This window comes from Trichomycterus rosablanca, chromosome 25, assembly GCF_030014385.1.
Source record: "Trichomycterus rosablanca isolate fTriRos1 chromosome 25, fTriRos1.hap1, whole genome shotgun sequence".
In the NCBI taxonomy this organism is placed as follows: Eukaryota; Metazoa; Chordata; class Actinopteri; order Siluriformes; family Trichomycteridae; genus Trichomycterus; species Trichomycterus rosablanca.
The window spans coordinates 352501-371843 of record NC_086012.1 but is presented as its reverse complement, the minus strand read 5'-3'; the positions used below and the strand labels follow the sequence as shown (position 1 = coordinate 371843).

Below are 19343 nucleotides of genomic sequence, written 5' to 3'. Positions count from 1 at the left end.
TCCCCTCAGGCCCCATTTATCAGAATGTACGTATGTTTATTTAAAAATCCAGCCTGTAATATAAAAACTGGATTTTAGCAGCCGTGATTCCCTTCACTGATAAAAATACACGTCATTTGTTTTACCCTTAGATCTCTTTCTCTTCCTCAGCGTTCTCATACCAAGGGCTTTAGATTGTACGCTTTAGATCCAAGCATGTCTGGGCAGAGAGTCAAAGGGAAAAGAGAGAGAACCTAAAAGTGTGTACATGCTGAACTTGGCATGTTGGGACAGAGGCAGCATATTTTACACACACACACACACACACACACACACACACACACACACACACACTGTAGCGTGGATCTGTAGCCTGAGCTGCACTCATTTTCTGCTCAAGACTTTATAAACTTTACCAACTTTTTACAACTCCTCAATCTTTTCACGCGTCTTCATCAGAGCAGGTGAGTCCTTTATCTGTCTACATGAGAGCTCAGAGAAGCTGATGTTAGCGATCAGATTAAAGCTTCAAACGAGACGTAAGAAGAAGATAAAGATGAAAAGCTGAGCTAGATGAAGAGTTCAGACATGCTATGATCTGATTCATCCACTTTCAGCTCAGTTATTGAGACAGATACAGACACACCTTGATTTCTGTGTGTGTTTCATTAACACACACTATAACTTTTAATTTACATCACTTTAGATCTGAGTAATGATCCAGGTACGACCACTTGGAACTTCTTCGCGGGTTCCTTCATATCCGTGTGTCATGTATGTCTGTGTTTTCTATTTCTCCATACAAAAAATATGATTTAAAAACAAACCACTTGATTAAAAATAGCATGTTTCCGTACTTAAAAAAAAACATTATTTATCTTCAACTGCTTCAAAGAGCAGCTGGAGATATTTTTGATCCATTTAAAGGTTTTAAGCAACAGACCACCAATCTGGGTCAAGGAAAGACTCAAGGAAGAGTTTCCTGTAGCTTTGTGTTATAAAAATGATGAGTTTATGTGTTCCTGACTCAGTGAATCTGTATGATTGTAATTTAGGAAGGGAAGGGGACATGGAACCTGGTGATTACTGGATCCCTGATGATGTTGCTCAGTGGCTCGATCACATTGGAATCCACCAGGACCAGCATTCCCATGACATGCTGTATGGTAGGAACACACACACACACACGCCTGCTAGAGCAGCATGGATCTTTGCTCCCTACTTCCATGCACTGTCTGTGAGAGGTTTTACATGTTCTTCCCATCTCCACATGGGATTTCTTTAATGTACTTATGTTCTTCCCACCTTCCAAAGGTGGACTGTCTGCCCTTAATTGCCCCTACGTTTGTGTGTTGGTGCATGTGTGTGTGTGTGTGTATGTGTGTGTTATTAAATTATACCCAGGATAGAAAGCAGTGAAATTTGCTAGACCTATACAAAGCTCACTGTTTAGATTAGGAAATAGACCCTGATTTATTTATTTATTAGGATTTTAACGTCATGTTTGACACTTTGGTTCCATTCATGACAGAAATGGTAGATTCATCAGTTCACAAATTTAATATCAAAGACAGTCATGGACAATTTTGTGTCTCCAGTTCACGTCACTTGCATGTTTTTGGACTGTGGGAGGAAACCAGAGCTTCTGGAGGAAACCCAAACAGACACGGGGAGAACATGCACCCACACAGAAAGGACACGGACCGCCCGCCTGGGAATCGAACCCAGGACCTTCTTGCTGTGAGGCGACAGTGCTACCCACTATTATTAATAAAATACTTTTTTTAAAATACAAGACAGAAGGCAGTGAGGTTTACCAGACCTAAACAAAACTCACTTCTTAGATTAGGCAGCAGACCCTGATTTGACCTGTGAATCAAATGAATCGACTCTTGCCAAGCGTAATACAAAACAGCGTTTTAGAGAATCGATTCAGTAAAATGACTCACTTTGCTCCTCACTGCTGGTCAGTACAGGTCTGAGAAAGCCTGCTGACCAATCACAGCACGGCGGATGAACATGGGTGTGGTTTAGCACGAAAGCGGGTGTGAAGTGAAAAGTTGAGGTAAACTTTAGTATAACGCTGTGAGGAGCTTTTGATCGTTTTTGACACTTTTGGAATCTCGGATCTTCCTCTAATAGCGTGAATGAATAATCGCGATTGTTGTTGTGGGTCAGAAAAGTGTGGGACAGTGCTCAGCGGGATTAGTGAGGGCGGTGAGAGCCTGTTGAGCTCCATGGTGGAACAGAATATGCTGGATCAGTTTACTCCTGAGGGGAGCGCGACATCTGTGTGAAGAGTTACTCCGGGTATGACAAAACTATCTTTACTGGCATGTTTATTCACTTAGTTGCTCCTTTAAATCGCAAAAATCTAATAAAATAGTAAACAAATCACTAATAAAAGTGAATTTTACCTGAGGTAAATGTAGCCGCCGGCTAACGGTTTCTATAACCGCTACTGACATTCTGACTAAAGCGCGAGCCAGTGTGACGTAACAAGTTTAACGGTTTTTATGTTGGCTGCATTATTGCTGCTATAGCTGCATCTATCTTTAATAATATATGTTTATATAAAGTACTTTTAATATTTAACTATCCATAAATGAATGATTTTAACCTTTAAAGATAAGTTTTAAACCTGGACTTCACTAGACATCCTGAGGGCTGGGCGGTATGACCAAATAATCACGGTATTTTTTAAGATTCTGACGGTTTCTCGGTATATCACGGTATTTAGTTTTTTGTTTGTTTGTTTGTTTGACTGGGACTTTTTGTATATCTGTGCATTGTTCTACTGTCATAAGTACAGAATATAGAATATAAAAAGTTATAATTTCACCATGTATATATGTATAATGAAGGTTTTGAGCGCTATAAGCTTTGCTCGGCCCCTCAAAATGACACAATATTTGTATGATGGAATCAGTACACGCAAAACAGTCGCAATAAATACAATTTTTATTGATTATTTAATATGTAAGTATTGTACAATCACCCTTAGCTCTCTCTTTAACAAATAAAACCAAGTTTGAAAAGTGGATGACGTTAAATATCGCTTATTTATTATCAGTTCGCTTACAACGTTGGAATAGCGACTAACATAAATTAAGACAAACCTGGAATCGAGAGTTTTAATTGTCGCTCTTAAAGCTTCTTTCTTGACTGTCTATAGAGGAATCGTGTCCTTGTGTATGTGGATTGTTACTGCGTTCGTATTGTCGTTGCTCGTAACAGCCGTGGTTTGGCAGGTTCCTCCGGTGCATATTTGGCCTCCCTCTCTTCATCCTCCATCTGTTTATGTTTATTTATTTCGAATCGAATTTACCGTCATACCGCCCAGCCCTACCATCAAGTGAAGGTGAGCCAACATAATCCTGGAGAAACCAGCATTCTCAGACCAGTCGACCTTCTTCCATTACTGCGATGTGCCAGTTCTGCTGCCTGCAAGCCCATCGTAGGTGCTTTTTAACATGGACATGAGATCGCATGGGCGTTTTGACTGTTCTGAGACTTTATGCAGCCCCTGATGGATTAGCACCTTGTCCAGAATGTCGTTAGTACAAGTAATAATAAAGAAAAAAATAATGACCATGGAAATCCACACAGAGCAGTGCTTAACTGTGATTCCCACACATTATATGATTCAGACAGGAGTTTAATTATACCCGTTTATTATAATGACTACTGTGTGTGATTTAGGATGGAGCCTGATCCATTATAGCTAATAATGACAGTAATATTCAAAAGCTTTCAAAAAATGTGTTAGATAGTTCAGCTAATTTTAATGTAAGATAAAGACACCACAGTGATCATTCATTTGAATGAAGATGAAGATTTATTCAAATCCCATATCAGCCAAATGAAGAAGTAATTGCTCCCTAAACCTAATAACTGTTTGTGCCACCCCGGGCAGTAACGTCTGCAATCTAACATTTGCAATATTGCAAAACCGTTTCCCAGTTCCCACCTGAATTTGGTTAACTGAGTAACTGAGTACCTAAGGGGTCAGGTAGGATAAACAGCTTTCTCCTTTTATAAATGAAAGAATTTGATGAGGATGAAGGTACATTTTTGTCTGCCTGGATCTTGGTCTAAAATGAAAAGTACGTGGTTTGATGATCTGAATGGTATAAGCTTTGTGCTTATCATATGTCGTGTTATTTATAAAGTTATTTGTAATATAATGCCGAGTATTTCTGGAATCCATTTGCTGCCTTTCTATTCTGGTCAGATGAATTGGAGTCAGCAGTGCAGTGGGATGTTTTGCAGGCCAAGCAAAGCCACACACACACACACACACACACACACACACACACACACACACACACACACACACACACACACACGTGCAATCACACCTACGTGTTGGATGTCTATGTTTAATTTAGCTTTATAATGCCGTGCCCACACCTACACCTACACGGAAGCCTTTTCTTTATTTTCTTTTAAAGTAAATTCCTGCGTCTGCTTCAGAGGAACTTTTCTTTGCTGGCTCTGTGTGGGTTGATTTCATGCTCTTTCATGCACTCTTTTCTTCCCTCCACCTTTTAAAAGCCTGTAAGAGGTGGATTGGTTTCCAGTTATTGCCCCCCAGGAGTGAGAGAGTGTTATTGTTATGTTATTGTGTGTGTGTGTGTGTGTGTGTGTGTGTGTGTTTTGCTTTAATGGCATTTTAGAGGACTGAAGCAACATGGAAAACTTTAATCCACTTCCATTTCTGTCTCTGAGCGCACAATCTCAAGTGAAGAAAGCAGTGGCCTACCCGAGAGGAGTTGCTTTCTTTTTTTGGCTAAAGAGCAGACCAGACCAGACCTGCTCTGTGTTTCCCACTGGAATTGTTTGTATTAGCAATCACAACATTAAACATCAGCGGATATAAAAAGGCCAGACCCTCCCAGTGAAGTGCACATGGAGCTCTAGGGTGTCCACTGAGCTTAAAATAATCATGTATCGATAAGCCAGAAATCAAAGTCCAAGTATAGTCAAAACAATGTTTAGTGGTTTTTATTTTGGTTGTATTGGAGTACCAAGGATAACTGAGCTAGCGTGTAAATCTAGTTTTATCGATGGCCAGGCAATATGACATTTTAATAACGTTATAATAAGTCATTTATGGCGGCACTGTGGCACTGCTGCTATAAAAGGTGCCGCACAGTAACATGGGTTCTGAAGACCTGTGCTTCCAGATAATCATTGCTTCCAGTCAACAAGATTCTCTCTCGCTGTTTATGTATTTTAATATAAGGGTATCATGTCTCCAGAATGCAGCCTTCAACTCAAAGACAAAGCCGTGCATCATAACCCTAGAGATGTCGTTAGGAAAGCGTCTATAACAGTGTTCTGCAGTGTGTGGAGTGCATGTGATGTTGTTTAGAGTATAATGTGGTATAATGGAGTTACAGTAGCATGTAAGGACTTGTGTTTGAACCTGAGACGTTAGCCGTATTTGTTTCCTTCCCTCACTGACCTTATTTCACACCCCTGGCATCTTTTTTTTTTAGAGAGGGACAGCCATAGGCTTATAATTCAAATCCTGAAATAGCAACCGGAATGTAATGGTGGTAATGATAGGTCTCTGGGTTTATACTGTACACATGGTTGCTAGTTCTTTGCGTCTTCAAGTAGCAGTGAGTGTTTCAGGGTGAAACAGATCCACTGCATCTAGTCCAATCCACAAATCAGCCTGCCTTCTATTATTATTAATATTATTGTTTTAATTATTATTATTAGCTAGCTGCTTTCCTGTCTTTTCCAGGTGATGCCGCACAGGTGTTCTCAAGCTTTATAATGCAAAACAACACCACCCTGGCCGCCCCCGTTCTGCAACATCCGACGCAGGAAGATCTGTGCTACGGAAATGGACTCGGACCCGAGAACAACGGAATGACCTCCTCTAGCAACCCCGCCTCCACAGAGACCCTGCTCCTAGGGACGCAGCCCCGGCAGGAACCGCAGGGTCAGGAGCACCAGGTGGACAGCAGTTCCATGGAAAAGATCACCAAAGAAGAGGCAACGTCAACGGGGAGCCTCCAGATACCCCACGCCATTCCCGGGCACGGAGTCCTGGAGCTACCCCCGTACGAAACGGTGAAGAGCCAGTCTCAGCTTTACAAAGCCCAGCAGGGTCCAAATGAACTTCAGAACGCAACACGTGCTCTCACAGGTGGACAGAACTCTAGTGATGCCCTGCAAGATCCAAACCCAGGCATGGGGCACACATTTCCGAGTCTGCAGAATGCAGGAATGGGTCACACACAAGCCAATCTGCAAACTCACACAGACCAGAATCCCAGCTATCCAAATCCAAACCAGAACCGTCCACCTCAGGTCAATCTAAAGACAAACCAGCAGCAGGGGGTGTTAGTTTCCTCATCCACCTTAACCAGCACTAGCTCATGCCCCTCCTCTTTCTCATCTGCCCCATCACTTACTCGTTCTGAGGGTTGCTCATGGGTCCAGCAGGGTTTTACAGGTGTGGATGATGAAGGGCTGTCAGAACTCAAGCAGGGTCACGTTCGCTCTCTCAGCGAGCACATTATGCAGCTCAGTCTGGAGCGAAACGGAGCCAAGCAGCCCAGAGAAACATCTCCTAATGGGGCAGAACACATGGCGAGCACTTCGGCACCATCCAAACCCACACCCCCCCCAGCACCACCATTCGAACCCTCCAACAAAGAATCTCGGGGTCCCCCTCCCGAGTACCCTTTCAAAGACAAAATACTGACATCATACCCGTCCAGTCCTAGTCCGATATCTATAGAACAAACCCCGCTCTCGATCGAAGCCTCTCCAGGCCAGTTTTCAGTCTCCGGTCCGATGCCACCCCAGGTGCCTGGCTTGAGGCAGGCCGGATCTGGCGCCCGTTTGCCCCCACAGGGACAGATCGTACCCGCCGAGGCATTTTCGATGATGAGCCGCGCTCAGCACATGGTGTCTTACCTCAGTGAGGAGAACCAGAGACTCAGACAGGAGCTGCTCATGCAGGCCGAGAAAACCGGCCGACTGCAACGGGTAAGATGCCCCAGGGTTTTAAACCACGCTCGCACCAGCTTTTAGCCATTTCACAAGCAAAACCTTACGTGTGTGTGTGTGTGTGTAGTTGGAAGCTGAGGTGCAGCATCTCTCAGATACCTATGAGAGTTTGGTGAAAAGTTCATCCAAGCGTGAGACTCTGGACAAAACCATGAAGATGAAACTGGAGGGGGAGATCAGACGCCTGCACGACTTTAACCGAGACCTGAGAGGTGAGACGTAACCTCTAAAGCTCCTTGTGGTAGGTCTAGACGTACATGCCTTACTTACTACACATCTTAACTAGTTACTGAATTACTGTTTCTAACTCCAGAACGCTTGGAAACAGCCAACCGACAACTGGCCAATCAGAACGCAGAAGGTCAAGAGGACAGCCACGGTTACCAGAGCAGTGGTAGCCTAGTGGGTAAGATACTGGACTAGTAATCAGAAGGTTGCCGGTTCAAGTCCCAGCTCTGCCAGGTTGCAACTATTGGGCCCTTGAGCAAGGCCCTTAACCCTCAATTGCTTAGACTGTGTACTGTAAGTCACTTCGGATAAAAGCGTCCGCTGAATGCTGAAAATGTAAACGTAACCGAGAGTGAGTGCACATTGACCCCACATTGTCCAGTCCACCCCGAGCTTTCAGAGGTAGCTAGTCCACCAAGAACCCATCAGATACGCATCAGATGTTTATTTATTTGCTAGCAGTTTGTAAAGCATGTCGTTTGGGGATGGGCCCTGCATTTGCATGAATTGAAAATGTGTAGATCCAGACGTAGGGGCCCGTTCCAGAAAGGGCCGTCAAGCCAGCTGGGTTCCATGTGAGGATAAAGAGCACCAGCATCAGCGCCAGTGAAAAACCATACCGAACTGAGACAGGATTAACACAGTTTCATAGAGACAGAACATGTGCCAACCTCAGTCATGAATGGGCATGATTCTGTAACTCTTGACCCCCCCCCCTGAATCTCCACAACAGGTAAACCTGTTGCATACGTAAAACACTATCTGAGGTTATTACCAAAGCTCATTATATTAGTGGTTTAGTGGCTGCAACTTCTATAATCTGTAGTTATTATTGGATTAATTAGAAATTGCCCAAAATTATCTGCCCAAAATGATTCCTACCTATGGAGCTACAGGAACGCAGACAATTCTGAAAACCCCAGACTGTAGCCATGTGCAGTTTGTTTGGTGTGGTAACCACGAAAATGTTTGGCTACTGCCAGGAAAAGGAGTTCACCGTCTCTGTGGACCAGACCCACATAAGCCAAACATTTGGACATTTCCTGCCCACTATCTCCTACACTCCAGTGCACCTCTGTTGTTTCTCCCTCTTTTCTTTTTAATGCTGTTATCATTTTCCCTTCAGGATGACGCTCAGAAAACAGAAAACAGAAGCACTTCACATTTGGATATTTTTTTTAACCAATAAAGCAACAGAAACTCCTGCAATTAATTTAATTTTAGTGTAACTGTTCAATAAAGTCACCTACAAAACCTACACTTCTGAGAATTTATAACAGTTCTGAGACCAGCTGCCAAAATGAAATGATTTCTGTCAGCCCAAGGATTGTGGAAGGTTCTACATGCTTTCATTTTATGTTGCTTAGACTGCTGTAACACATTCTACATGAGTGTTAGGTGCAAAAAAAGAGAGACCATATCACCCTGGATTTGGCGTTTCTCCACTTGCTCTCTGTCCTTAAATATTCTTAAATGGATCTGCACCTTCTTACATTAGAGACCTGCTCCAGCTGTCTTTCTTCTAAGTCTTCTAAAAAATCTCATCCGATAGCAGGAATGGCAGGAATACCTTGTACAGGGCGCCACTTCGTTGCAAGGCTTTGACCATCCCCTCCCTCAGACATAGCCAAACTAGTCTGTGTAGATGCCCAGCATACAGATAAGCACTGCTGAGGTTCAAATCTAAATCTAATTCGAAACACCGCTCGTTTCTCTTCTCCTCAGGTAGGGAGAGTCTGAAGGAGATCGAGAGGCTGGAGACGGAAGCCGAGTCTCTACGTTCGGCCAACCAGGATCAGAGACGCCACATCGAGATTTTGGAGCAGGCTCTGAATAATGCACAGAGCAAAGTGGTCAGGCTGGAGGAGGAGGTGAGTCTGGAGAGGTTTGTTCTTTATATCGGAGGCTCGGCACGCTGACGTTCCAGTGTTTTTCAAGAATGTTTCACATACACACAGCGTTTTTATCCTGGATGGAGGATTCTGAGAGCGCCGACAGCATCGGGAATGCCTCGACCACCTGAACGATAACACGATGTTAAAACAACTAGATCGTTTCTTCAAAAGCTGAGAGGTCTGGGTTGGACTCAGGGGTCCAGACAGCTTGAAAGCCAGGACTGAGCTTTATACCTGTGTGTGTGTGTGTGTGTGTGTGTGTGTAGTTGGGAAGGAAGAATGTGTATGTGGAGCGGGTGGAGAGGTTGCAGCAGGCTCTGGCGCAGCTCCAAGCCGCCTGTGAGAAACGAGAGCAGCTCGAGAAACGCCTGAGGACACGACTAGAGAGAGAGCTGGAGACACTCAGATCCCAACAGGTAACACACACACACACACACACACACACACACACACACACACACTGTGTTACAGATCCGCATACTATCACGCACTCCCTTCCACACACAGTGGCCAGCCACATCTTCTCCTCTCTCCTCTGCCAGGGCTGGAGCTTCACATAAAACTGTACCACACACAGACATACCTCACCACTGTGTATATGTGTACGTGTGTGTGTGTGTGTGTGTGTGTGTGTGTGTGTGTGTGTGTGTGTAGAGGGCAGGTGTAGGGGTGTGTGAATCCAGCGCTCCTGCCCTGCTGGACCTGCTGAGAGAGAGGGAGGAGAGGATTCTGGGATTGGAGGCGGACAGAATGCGCTGGGAACAGAAGTACTTAGAAGAGAGCGCTATGAGACAGTTCACCATGGAGGCCGCAGCTACAGCCGCTGCACAGAGGTACACACACACACACACACACACACACACACACACACACACACACACACACACACACACACACACACACACACACTTAAGTCGTTTTATAGGTTCCACAGACATACCAGAGCTGGACTAGTTGTGGCCAGGTCGAGAGCACTGCTGAGGTTCAGTCTGAAGATCTCAGTGCTGGTGTGCTAGCGCAGGTCAACACAACGCATCTAACTCTTTCTGCTAACTCTGTTCCGCACAATCTGGTCCCACTGTGGTTTACAAGATGTAACATGAAGCCTCACAAGAGGGCGTACAGGCTCATTTAATTATAAGGACTTTATTCTGCGACACGTGTGTGTTCAGGGACACCACCATTATCCAGCATTCACGCAGTGGCAGCTACAGCGATGCCTGCCTGTGGCAGCACGACGGAGACGAGAAAACACACAACCGCCGCTGCCAGGACATCGAGATCAGGTACCACGCACACACACACACACACACACACACACACACACACACACACACAATTCTAATCACTCTGATATTTCACACACTGTGGCTCTCTCTCTCTCTCTCCACACAGACGCATTTCCCATCATCCTACACTCCCGAGAACAGGAGCTCTTTTCAAATGTACGATAGCACCTCCGAGATTAGAACCCGGGTGCGTGAGGTTAACAGACCGCTGCACCACTTGAGCACCCATTTTACAACTTTTTTTTAAAAATCTATAGATACACACACACACATATATATACATATATACAGTATATATAGAAACGAAGCGACAACCCGTCTGAAGGCTGTATAGGATGTGTGGATGAGGGGGTTGCTACGGTAATGGGTGTTTATCACGAGAACGTGCTTTACTTATCATGGAGGCGTCTGAAGGTTGGACAGATTGCGAGATTGTTTATGAGCTCTAACCTTGAGGTGTTAGCAGAGACGCTCCGAAAGTTAAAGCTTGAATATGTAGGTCTGGGTTTTTGAGCCTACCAAGGCCGCCATCGAAGTCGGCTTGCTGTGGGATCTAGTTTGTGCTGGTTAACGTTTATCTACAGCGTGTTCTTTTCTATGGAATGATGTGGGTATAGTTTTAATCTAATATGATAAAACCATTAACATTAAGAAGTCACTGAAACCGCAACCATGAGGGATCTGTCAGGACATCGGCGCGTACTTCCTCCACCATCAACAATCCTGAGTGGTCGTATATAAGAGCCAGGATGACAGCAAACCAACACCCCTGAGTACCACTAATCTCTATGATCGTGAGCCCTCAAGTCTGCCCCTTTGTCCAAATCAGGATCGGACAGTGCCGGTCCTAGCGGTTTGAAACCCAACACAGCCAGGTGACCCAACTGGGACAGACTGCTCTCGGTCTAGACTGGAGCAGCACATCTGGAATCTCGGTGGTGCCATTGGCCGACCTAGTGTCCACACAGACAGCCCTGCGATGGCTTGGCACCCTGTACGGGATACCAGCCCCACTACGACCCTGACCAGGATAAAGCAGTTGATAAAAATGTATATGTGTGTGTGTGTGTGTGTGTGTGTGTGTGTGTGTGTGTGTGTGTGTGTGAAGGATGAAGGATCTGCACGCTCAGCTACTGGAGAAAATCGCCATGATCAAAGTGCTGCAGCAGCGCTCACGCCGAGACTCCACCCCTCTGCGCCCCGCCCGCTCCGTCCCGTCTATCGCTGCTCTTCATTCCCGCCAAGCCTCGCAGACTGAAGGTACGTTTCCACAAACACAGCGTTTTGCAGGCGCAGTGAAAGTTAAGGGCCTTGCTCAGGGGCCCGACCAGCCGTATAAGTCCAGGTCTAGTAGCTGTGATGTCACTGTGTCTTTCAGGTGCGCTGATGGAAAAAGACAGCGCCGAGCGCCCCCCACCCTCCCCGCCCTCCTACTCGGCCTTCCTGTCCTCCCTCCCCCCGTCTCTCCATCCTCCCTCCGTCTCCACCCTTCCTCACCCCTCCGTGACGAGCACCTCCTTCTCCTCCTCGCTCCTCCCCTCCTCCTCGGCTACCCTTCCCCTCCCCTCGACTCACCTGCACTCTCTCCCTCCGCTGCCCCGCACCGCCTCCTCCTCCCTCCCCTCAACACCTCTGCTCTCCCTCCATTCTAAATCCGCCAGCAGAGACAGCGGCACCCAGACGGGCAGGGGTCCCGACGCCAGGACCACGCCCCCTACGGGCCGGGGGAAGACGTCGAAAACAGGTAAAGGCCACGATTCATGAAAAAACGCGTCTCGGATGGTCCGATCTCAGGTGTCAGAACCAATTATGGATACAAAATAAATACAAATTAAAAAGGTATGGAAGAAAACAAGTTCACAAGAGTGTGTGTGAATATGTGAGTTACTAAAACATGGACTTTTAACCACATTATTCTACATTTCTGATGGAAAATAAAGATTAAAAACATGGATGTGATCTGGAGTCACCAAACACTGCAAGAAAAAAAGCATTTCTGACTGATTTTACTCATTAGTCGTGTTAGAGAGTGGGGGCATAAACAAATACTATTTTTTCAATGTTATAGGGAGTTTTTATTATCATTTTAGATTACATATCCTAAATTTGTGTGCAGGACAATTTGCTCAATTAAAAAATGCATTTTAAAGTTTATTTTCATCTACATTTGTACATATAATGTCACAGATTCAGTGGACTGGCCCTTGTATTAATAATAATCATTGAGGGGGATAAAAAGTCACACTGGGCATCAGTGCACCCACCAGGTATCAACTTCTACCTGAGCTGGAAACACCTGAGCTGGGCATTAATACCAAATCTGAAGGAGAAACGCAGGACATAAGCAAACGTGCTGTTTTCCTTCTTCTGCCTCACTAATCTCCGTGTTTCCTGCCTCTGTGTGGTGTAGAATCTCCCCCCACTCAGACGAGGACCCCCGAGAGTCGAACCCTGCCTGCACCGGGACAGAGGATCAGACCACCGGACTCGGACCTGGTGGAGATTCTGATCTGATAGGAAACAATCAGCAAACAGCTACAGACTCAATACAGTTACAACACTGGAGAGGGTGAGAGAGAGAGGGTGAGAGAGAGAGAGCGAGAGAGAGAGGGTGAGAGAGAGAGAGAGAGAGGATGAGAGAGAGAGAGAGAGAGGATAAGAGAGAGGGTGAGAGAGGATAAGAGAGAGGGTGAGAGAGAGAGAGAGGGTGAGAGAGAGAGAGAGAGAGGATAAGAGAGAGGGTGAGAGAGAGAGAGGATAAGAGAGAGGGTGAGAGAGAGAGAGAGGATAAGAGAGAGGGTGAGAGAGAGAGAGGGTGAGAGAGAGCGAGAGAGAGAGGGTGAGAGAGAGAGGATGAGAGAGCGAGAGAGAGGGTGAGAGAGCGAGAGAGAGAGGGTGAGAGAGAGAGAGAGCAGCTCGCACCAGCTTTTCAATCATTAGAATTTAATTCTAGCTGAGCAAGTGCCAATAATCCAGTCCTCCAATCGAGCGTTTGTACTGGTTTATGATTTATTTACACCCCAACAACTCAAAAGCTCCCACGTTTCCACCCCCGTGTTTACCTGCATGGTGGAAGCTTTAACACATGTCAGCAGTGGTTCTCAGGGTGGGTGCTACAACATTTTGGGATCCATCAGTGGGTGCATCAGAACTACACATGATTTACTCGAGCACTCTGACCCTAAAGAGTCTGAAAACCACTGAGCTGCACCGTCAGCACCGTTACTCACCTCTGTCTGAAGGGCTTTAGTATCCACTGTGGTTTCCTCACTCATCACTGGATGACCTGCAGATACCAAACTCACTCTCAGCGGGGGTCGTTAGCTCTGTACTGGAGTGAGCGTGAAGCTAAACGTGGATTCAGATCCAGGAGCTTAAAAGCCATTTTTCCCTGTAAAGATTTTACTGTAGATTTTTCTGCTTCTGTCTCTCTAAATAAATGAATAAATAAATATAATAAATAAATAATAAGAGTGGCTTAATGCTTCAGCACCTACTACACACGTGTTCATCTTTAAAAACACAAGCGCTTCCTGTATTCACATGTGTTATACTGCCACCTTCTGGCTGCTGCTATTATTATTACTATTATGATTATTATTTCTTTTATTATATATTTAATATTCTTTTTATTGTTATTTTTATTATTATTGTTTTGTTATTATAATTACTATTATTAATTTTTTATTATTAGTTTTTTATGTTTATTATTTTATCGTAATTAACATTATTTTAATTATTTCTTGATTATTTTTTTTTATTTTGTTGTTATTATTACTATTATTATTTATTTCATTATTATTTTAATTTTCTTTTTTCTTTTTATTATTTTAGTGTTATTAACATAATTATTTCTTGTTTATTTTTATTATTCTATTATTATTTCTTTTGTAATTATTTAATTTTCTTTTTATTGTTATTATTTTATTGTTATTAATAATATTATTATAATTATTTCTTGTTTATTTTTATTGTTTTATTATTGTTGTTTTTTTTATAAATATTTAATTTTCTTTTTGATTGTTATTTTATTGTTATTAACATAATTATTGTTATAATTTTTTTATTTGTATTATTATTTTTTATTAATTTTTTTATTGTTTTATTATTATTATTATTTTATTATTATTATTATTATTACTATTATTATCATATGCATGTTTATGGGAGATAAATGGAGTACTTGCAGAAAACCACACAGATACCGGAAGAACATACCAAACTCTGTATACACAGTGACCATTACTATGGCTGCATGGAGCTGTAACCTGTACTGTTGGTGCTTTACTGCTCCAGGTTTACAGGTTCAGTTCTCAACTTTGTCTGTGGGAATTTCATCCCAGCAGTTACAGAACCAACAACAAGTGGCCGATTCGACGTGTTTCCTCAGAGAACATGTGGGCATGAGTTTTCTGCCCCCTGAGAGCTGTACGTGCTGCCCCCACCCCCATCCTCAGACAAATTTTGTTATTTGGGGCCCCTGGGTGCCCTCGTGTTCCCTCATGCCTTGTGTTTGCTCTAGCTTTGTTCTGTTTAGTAAACTGTCCACCGTGTGCTGACACAGGAGCCGCAGAAAAGCCACCTTCTGCAAACACCCGCACTAACACCCCATGTAACCCCTCGCTCACATCAGAGGGTCGGGGGGGGGGTCATTAAAAGAGGCGCAGTGGGTCCTGTGCTCTGAATCTGAATGAAGGGGAGACTTGGGACAGATGGTGGTGCACAATACGATATAAACACAGCACCTACGTCTGCACGTACACACACACACACACACACACACACACACACACCCTCTTCCATGACTACCACATGCAAACACAGCGCCACAAACTCAACTTTCTCCATTGTACACCTGCCATCCACTTCCTTCTCCCCCTCCACGCTCCTCCCGCAGGCATGGGGTCGCCCCCTCTTTTGTGCTCATTAGCCCCGGATCAGCGCTCCCTTTTGTCTGCGCGAGTTTCCCACGCGCCGGGCACTCGCGCAGCTCAAGCCAAACACGGGCAGCTGGACTCAAGATGGATTCCAAGGCGTCCTGCAAAGGAATGGACATCTGCTCCTCCGGCTCAGACTGTACACCAGGGTCTCTCCACTTCTGTTAGTCCTGGAGGTTCTCAGAGACGCAGGAGTTTCAAGCCTTACTTACTCCCGGAACACCTGAGAGAGCTCGTGAGCTGATGAGCCAACTCACCATGAGCTGGATCAGGTGTGTTCGGAGCAGGGAACGCTCCAAACTCCACAGGACGCTCGGCCTTCCGGATTTACACCACACACCACCACCTAAAGCTACATTTTCTATTTTGAGAGCTCTGATGTGTCCCAAATCAGAATTAGATTCAAATCTGTAAACTTTGATGGTCATGCTTGTTTTCTTTTTAATGCCGTCAGCACAAAATGTGTTTGGTTGAGCTCGCAACCAAAATCTTCTTCCCCTTAAAGCTTCTTTCAGCGTCCAGAAAGATGGAGATCAGATGGAGCTAAATCCTGCCTATAAGTGTCTCTGAGATTGAGCGATTACTCCTCCACCCTCATCACTTATAATCCCTCATATAAGCTAAACCATTCTGTTCTATACACAAGCTCGTCTACAGATTGCTTATTGGTTGGCACTGTATGATTTATAGGATCAGAAATGCCATTCCTTTCACCCAGAAAGCTGTGCCAGTCAGCTCCCAGTTCCTGACCACAAACATCTTATGGTATAATGGAAAATCAGACGTGTGACCGCTGGACTTTCTGACATTTTGGTTTTCTTGCTGTGCCACTTGGGAGCCGGTAAAAGTCCTAAATAAGCAGTTTTGTAAATAGCGGTGCTAATGATGAACCCAAATGCTGTTGGTGGAAAATTTGTGAACTCATGACGATTGGTTTATTGGTTAAAAGAAACCAGCAGCGTTCACACTGGTAACAGCAAATGGTGAGCAAAGCTGCTACAAGGATCGAGCACCTGAGTCTAAAAATGGAAACACAAGGTGAGGACGGCAGACACCACACAGGGAAAAAGAGAAACCAAAAGAAAATGAGAGATGTGAAGAAAAAATACAGTAAAGAAAGAAAACATTTAAAGAGAAGTATAAGAGTGTGTATAATTACAGAAAACAAAGAATAAGCTAAGCGCTACTGAGTAAAGAAAGTAAAAGGAGACAGAAGTAAAGAAAGAAGGAAAGTTGGAGCAGAAAGACGGAGACGGACGAACAGATTAAGCAGGAGAAAGAAGTTCCATTGTACTGCTGCCCGTGTGTGATGGGTCGTTGATGGTGGGAGGTTCCTGCCCCTCACTCACGCCGCCATTTATATGCTAATCAGCGCTGTATAAATCCGGCGGCTCGGGGCTCCGCACCGCTCACACGGCACGTTTCACCCAGAACAAACACAACACCTACAGGAACATGACGGCCTGGAACCAGACCCCGGACAGACCGGCCAGCTCCAGAGAGGACAGGAAGGTAGGAACCAGACTGAAACACTTCTGATGTGGTTCTGGTGGTTCTAGAGTTCTAACTTTGGTTCATCTTCTCAGCTGAGGAAACCTCTGATAGAGAGGAAGAGACGAGAGAGGATCAACGTCTGTCTGGAGCAGCTCCGAGAGACCGTGGTCGGGGTCTTCAACCTGGACGTGAGTCCATTAACATCCTTCATCCAAACTCCTTACATTTACAATTCACCTGATTGGTTTCCAGAGAGTGCTGCTATGATTTGATATCACACTGATGTTAATGTAGGAGAATATCAAAGGATTGTGCTCCCAATTTTGCAGCAACAATTTAGGGAAGGGCCTTACTTGTTTCAGCATGAGCGAGCTCTATAAAGACATGAAGAAAAGCTCCAGCGTCCTGCACAGAGCCTTGGAATGAACCAGAACATTGACTGAGACTTTCTTGACCAACATCAGTGCCCAGCCTTATGCACAAATTCCCACAGACATACTTTAAAGTCTTGTGAGGTCTTCTCAGAAAAATGGCTGTTGCTCCTGCTGAAGAGATAGCTCCACATTAACACCCTGGTTCTTGGTCCAGTTCCACCCTCCACCTGGTATTCCAGTGTTAAGATTTCATCCTAAACCACGATGTCTCACTGGTGGGACGTTGCTGAAGAACTGGGTCTGGTTTTAGGCTGGGTGGGGCTTCAGGTTGCTTCCTGAGCTGGTGATGGATGTTCAGGGTGAATGAGATGTGCTGTAGATCTGTAGAGCTTGGATTGACCCGGTGGTGACGTGTGTGTGCTGTTGTGTTTGAGCAGCAGTCCAAGTTGGAGAAGGCTGATATTCTGGAGATGACGGTCAAACATCTGCAGAACATCCAGAGCAGTAAAGCCAACGGTGAGGAAATGGAATCATTTCAGCCATGTTTTCACTATTTGTATATTTATAGTCTTTAGGTTCTAATTTTTTACAATTGCAGCATTTAGCAGATGTTTTTTTGCTTTTTCCCAAAGTGACTGAGGGTTGAGGGCCTTGATCAGGGGCAAGAAGCAGATCTTAGATGCGCTGTGTGTATATTCATGACCCAACAAAACGTTTATATTTTACGAAAAACCTCCAATAAACATCATTTTCCCATGAATGCATCTACCTTACAGCTGTATGAAACCCTTTGATCTCAGCTGTACGAGGTATTTTACGATGTACCCTATAACGATCGTTTTCTTCCCTCATCAGAAGCGGTTCTGGACGCGGAGTCGCAGCAGCGCTTCAGCACCGGCTACATCCAGTGCATGCACGAGGTCCACAACCTGCTGCTGTCCTGCGACTGGATGGATAAAACGCTGGGCGCTCGGCTCCTCAACCACCTGCTCGGGTCGCTTCCCAGATCTGCTCCGGGGCCCCCGGAGTCCCCTCCGCCCGAAGCGCTCGTCAGTAGCTGCACCGGAGACCCGGAGAGGTTCCTCGCTCCCGGGTCCTGCCCTTCCTCGCCCGCCAGGGTGGCCCAGCCCACTCGGTCGAACAGCCCCGCCCTTCCGAGTGGGCCGCCGACCACCGAGAGCCCTCGGCTGACGGCTCTGGAGATGTGGAGGCCGTGGTGAGGGCGCGGTGAGGGCGCGGTGAGCCCCCGGTACGAGAGCGTGTGCGGTAGACCCTCCTCTGCTATGTATCTTATAGATATACGTCTCGGTGAGCGTGCGGTCCTGATTAGCGCTTCCCTCCTGATCCTCGTTACTTCCTGTCTGAAGTACACTTCCTGTAGCCTGCATTGTAGAAGGCGGTTAATCCTCCTGTGTTTATTTATTTATTGAATGAACACGGTAATTTATTTAATTCATTAATTCACATCCAGAGCTGATTTATAATGAGCTGGATGACTAATATAGTAGAGCCTGTGACCTCTGACCTCTGTTCTGTATGTATGTTTATTAACCCTTTATTAATAATAAATAAATCAGAAATAAATAAATACTGTCGTTTTATTTCTGTATTTTCTTTGACTAATTTCATCACACACTACACTACATGGACAAAAGTATGTGGACGCCTCTTATAATTATTAAATTCACATGTTTCAGCCACAACAGTCACTTACAGGTGTAATAAATCAATCATATAAAGGACATGACATGCTTCCAACAGTGCAGCAACACTTTAGGGAAGGCCAAGAAACTCCAGTGTCCTGCACAGAGCCCTGAGCTCAGCCCCACTCAGCAGCTCTGGGATGAATCAGAACGTCAACTGATCAATCAGCACCCAGCCACACAAATAGAAACGCTGTCATGTTTTGTACGACAAAGTTTAGTGAGAAGCTTCTTAGATTCAACCCACGCTCAGAAATCTGGCAACCTTTAGGTTATAGCAGGCACCCGCGCTCCTGATTGGCTGAATCTACTGTTTAATATTTAATACAGTGATTATAATATCCGGGTGTTTATAACAACTCATCATGAAATACTGGGGTAGAAAATAAAACTCTGCCTGAATCATGCT

The 19343-nt window shown here is 44.9% G+C and overlaps 2 protein-coding genes across 6 annotated transcripts; both read left to right on the top strand.

Annotated features, from left to right (window-relative positions):
- Window positions 1–1048: 1048 nt before the first annotated feature.
- amotl1 (angiomotin like 1) lies at window positions 1049–13888 on the top strand. Of its 5 annotated transcripts, none has more exons than XM_062987889.1 (11): window positions 1049–1145; window positions 5738–6993; window positions 7082–7226; window positions 7328–7420; window positions 8968–9113; window positions 9404–9553; window positions 9792–9970; window positions 10310–10423; window positions 11535–11686; window positions 11805–12170; window positions 12837–13888. In XM_062987889.1, the coding sequence occupies exons 1-11, from the start codon at window positions 1049–1051 to the stop codon at window positions 12938–12940; spliced, it is 2802 nt and encodes a 933-aa protein (XP_062843959.1). In that variant the 3' UTR covers window positions 12941–13888. The 5 variants fall into 5 exon arrangements, with proteins under 5 accessions (XP_062843959.1, XP_062843963.1, XP_062843961.1 ...); XM_062987893.1 differs by lacking the exon at window positions 1049–1145 and adding an exon at window positions 2028–2289 and having other exon boundaries at window positions 5752–6993; XM_062987891.1 differs by lacking the exon at window positions 1049–1145 and adding an exon at window positions 2028–2289.
- Window positions 13889–16258: 2370 nt separating this feature from the next.
- her8.2 (hairy-related 8.2) lies at window positions 16259–18779 on the top strand. The gene is made up of 4 exons (XM_062987870.1): window positions 16259–16875; window positions 16950–17045; window positions 17669–17747; window positions 18087–18779. The coding sequence occupies exons 1-4, from the start codon at window positions 16819–16821 to the stop codon at window positions 18449–18451; spliced, it is 597 nt and encodes a 198-aa protein (XP_062843940.1). The 5' UTR covers window positions 16259–16818; the 3' UTR covers window positions 18452–18779.
- The last annotated feature ends 564 nt before the right edge of the window (window positions 18780–19343 follow it).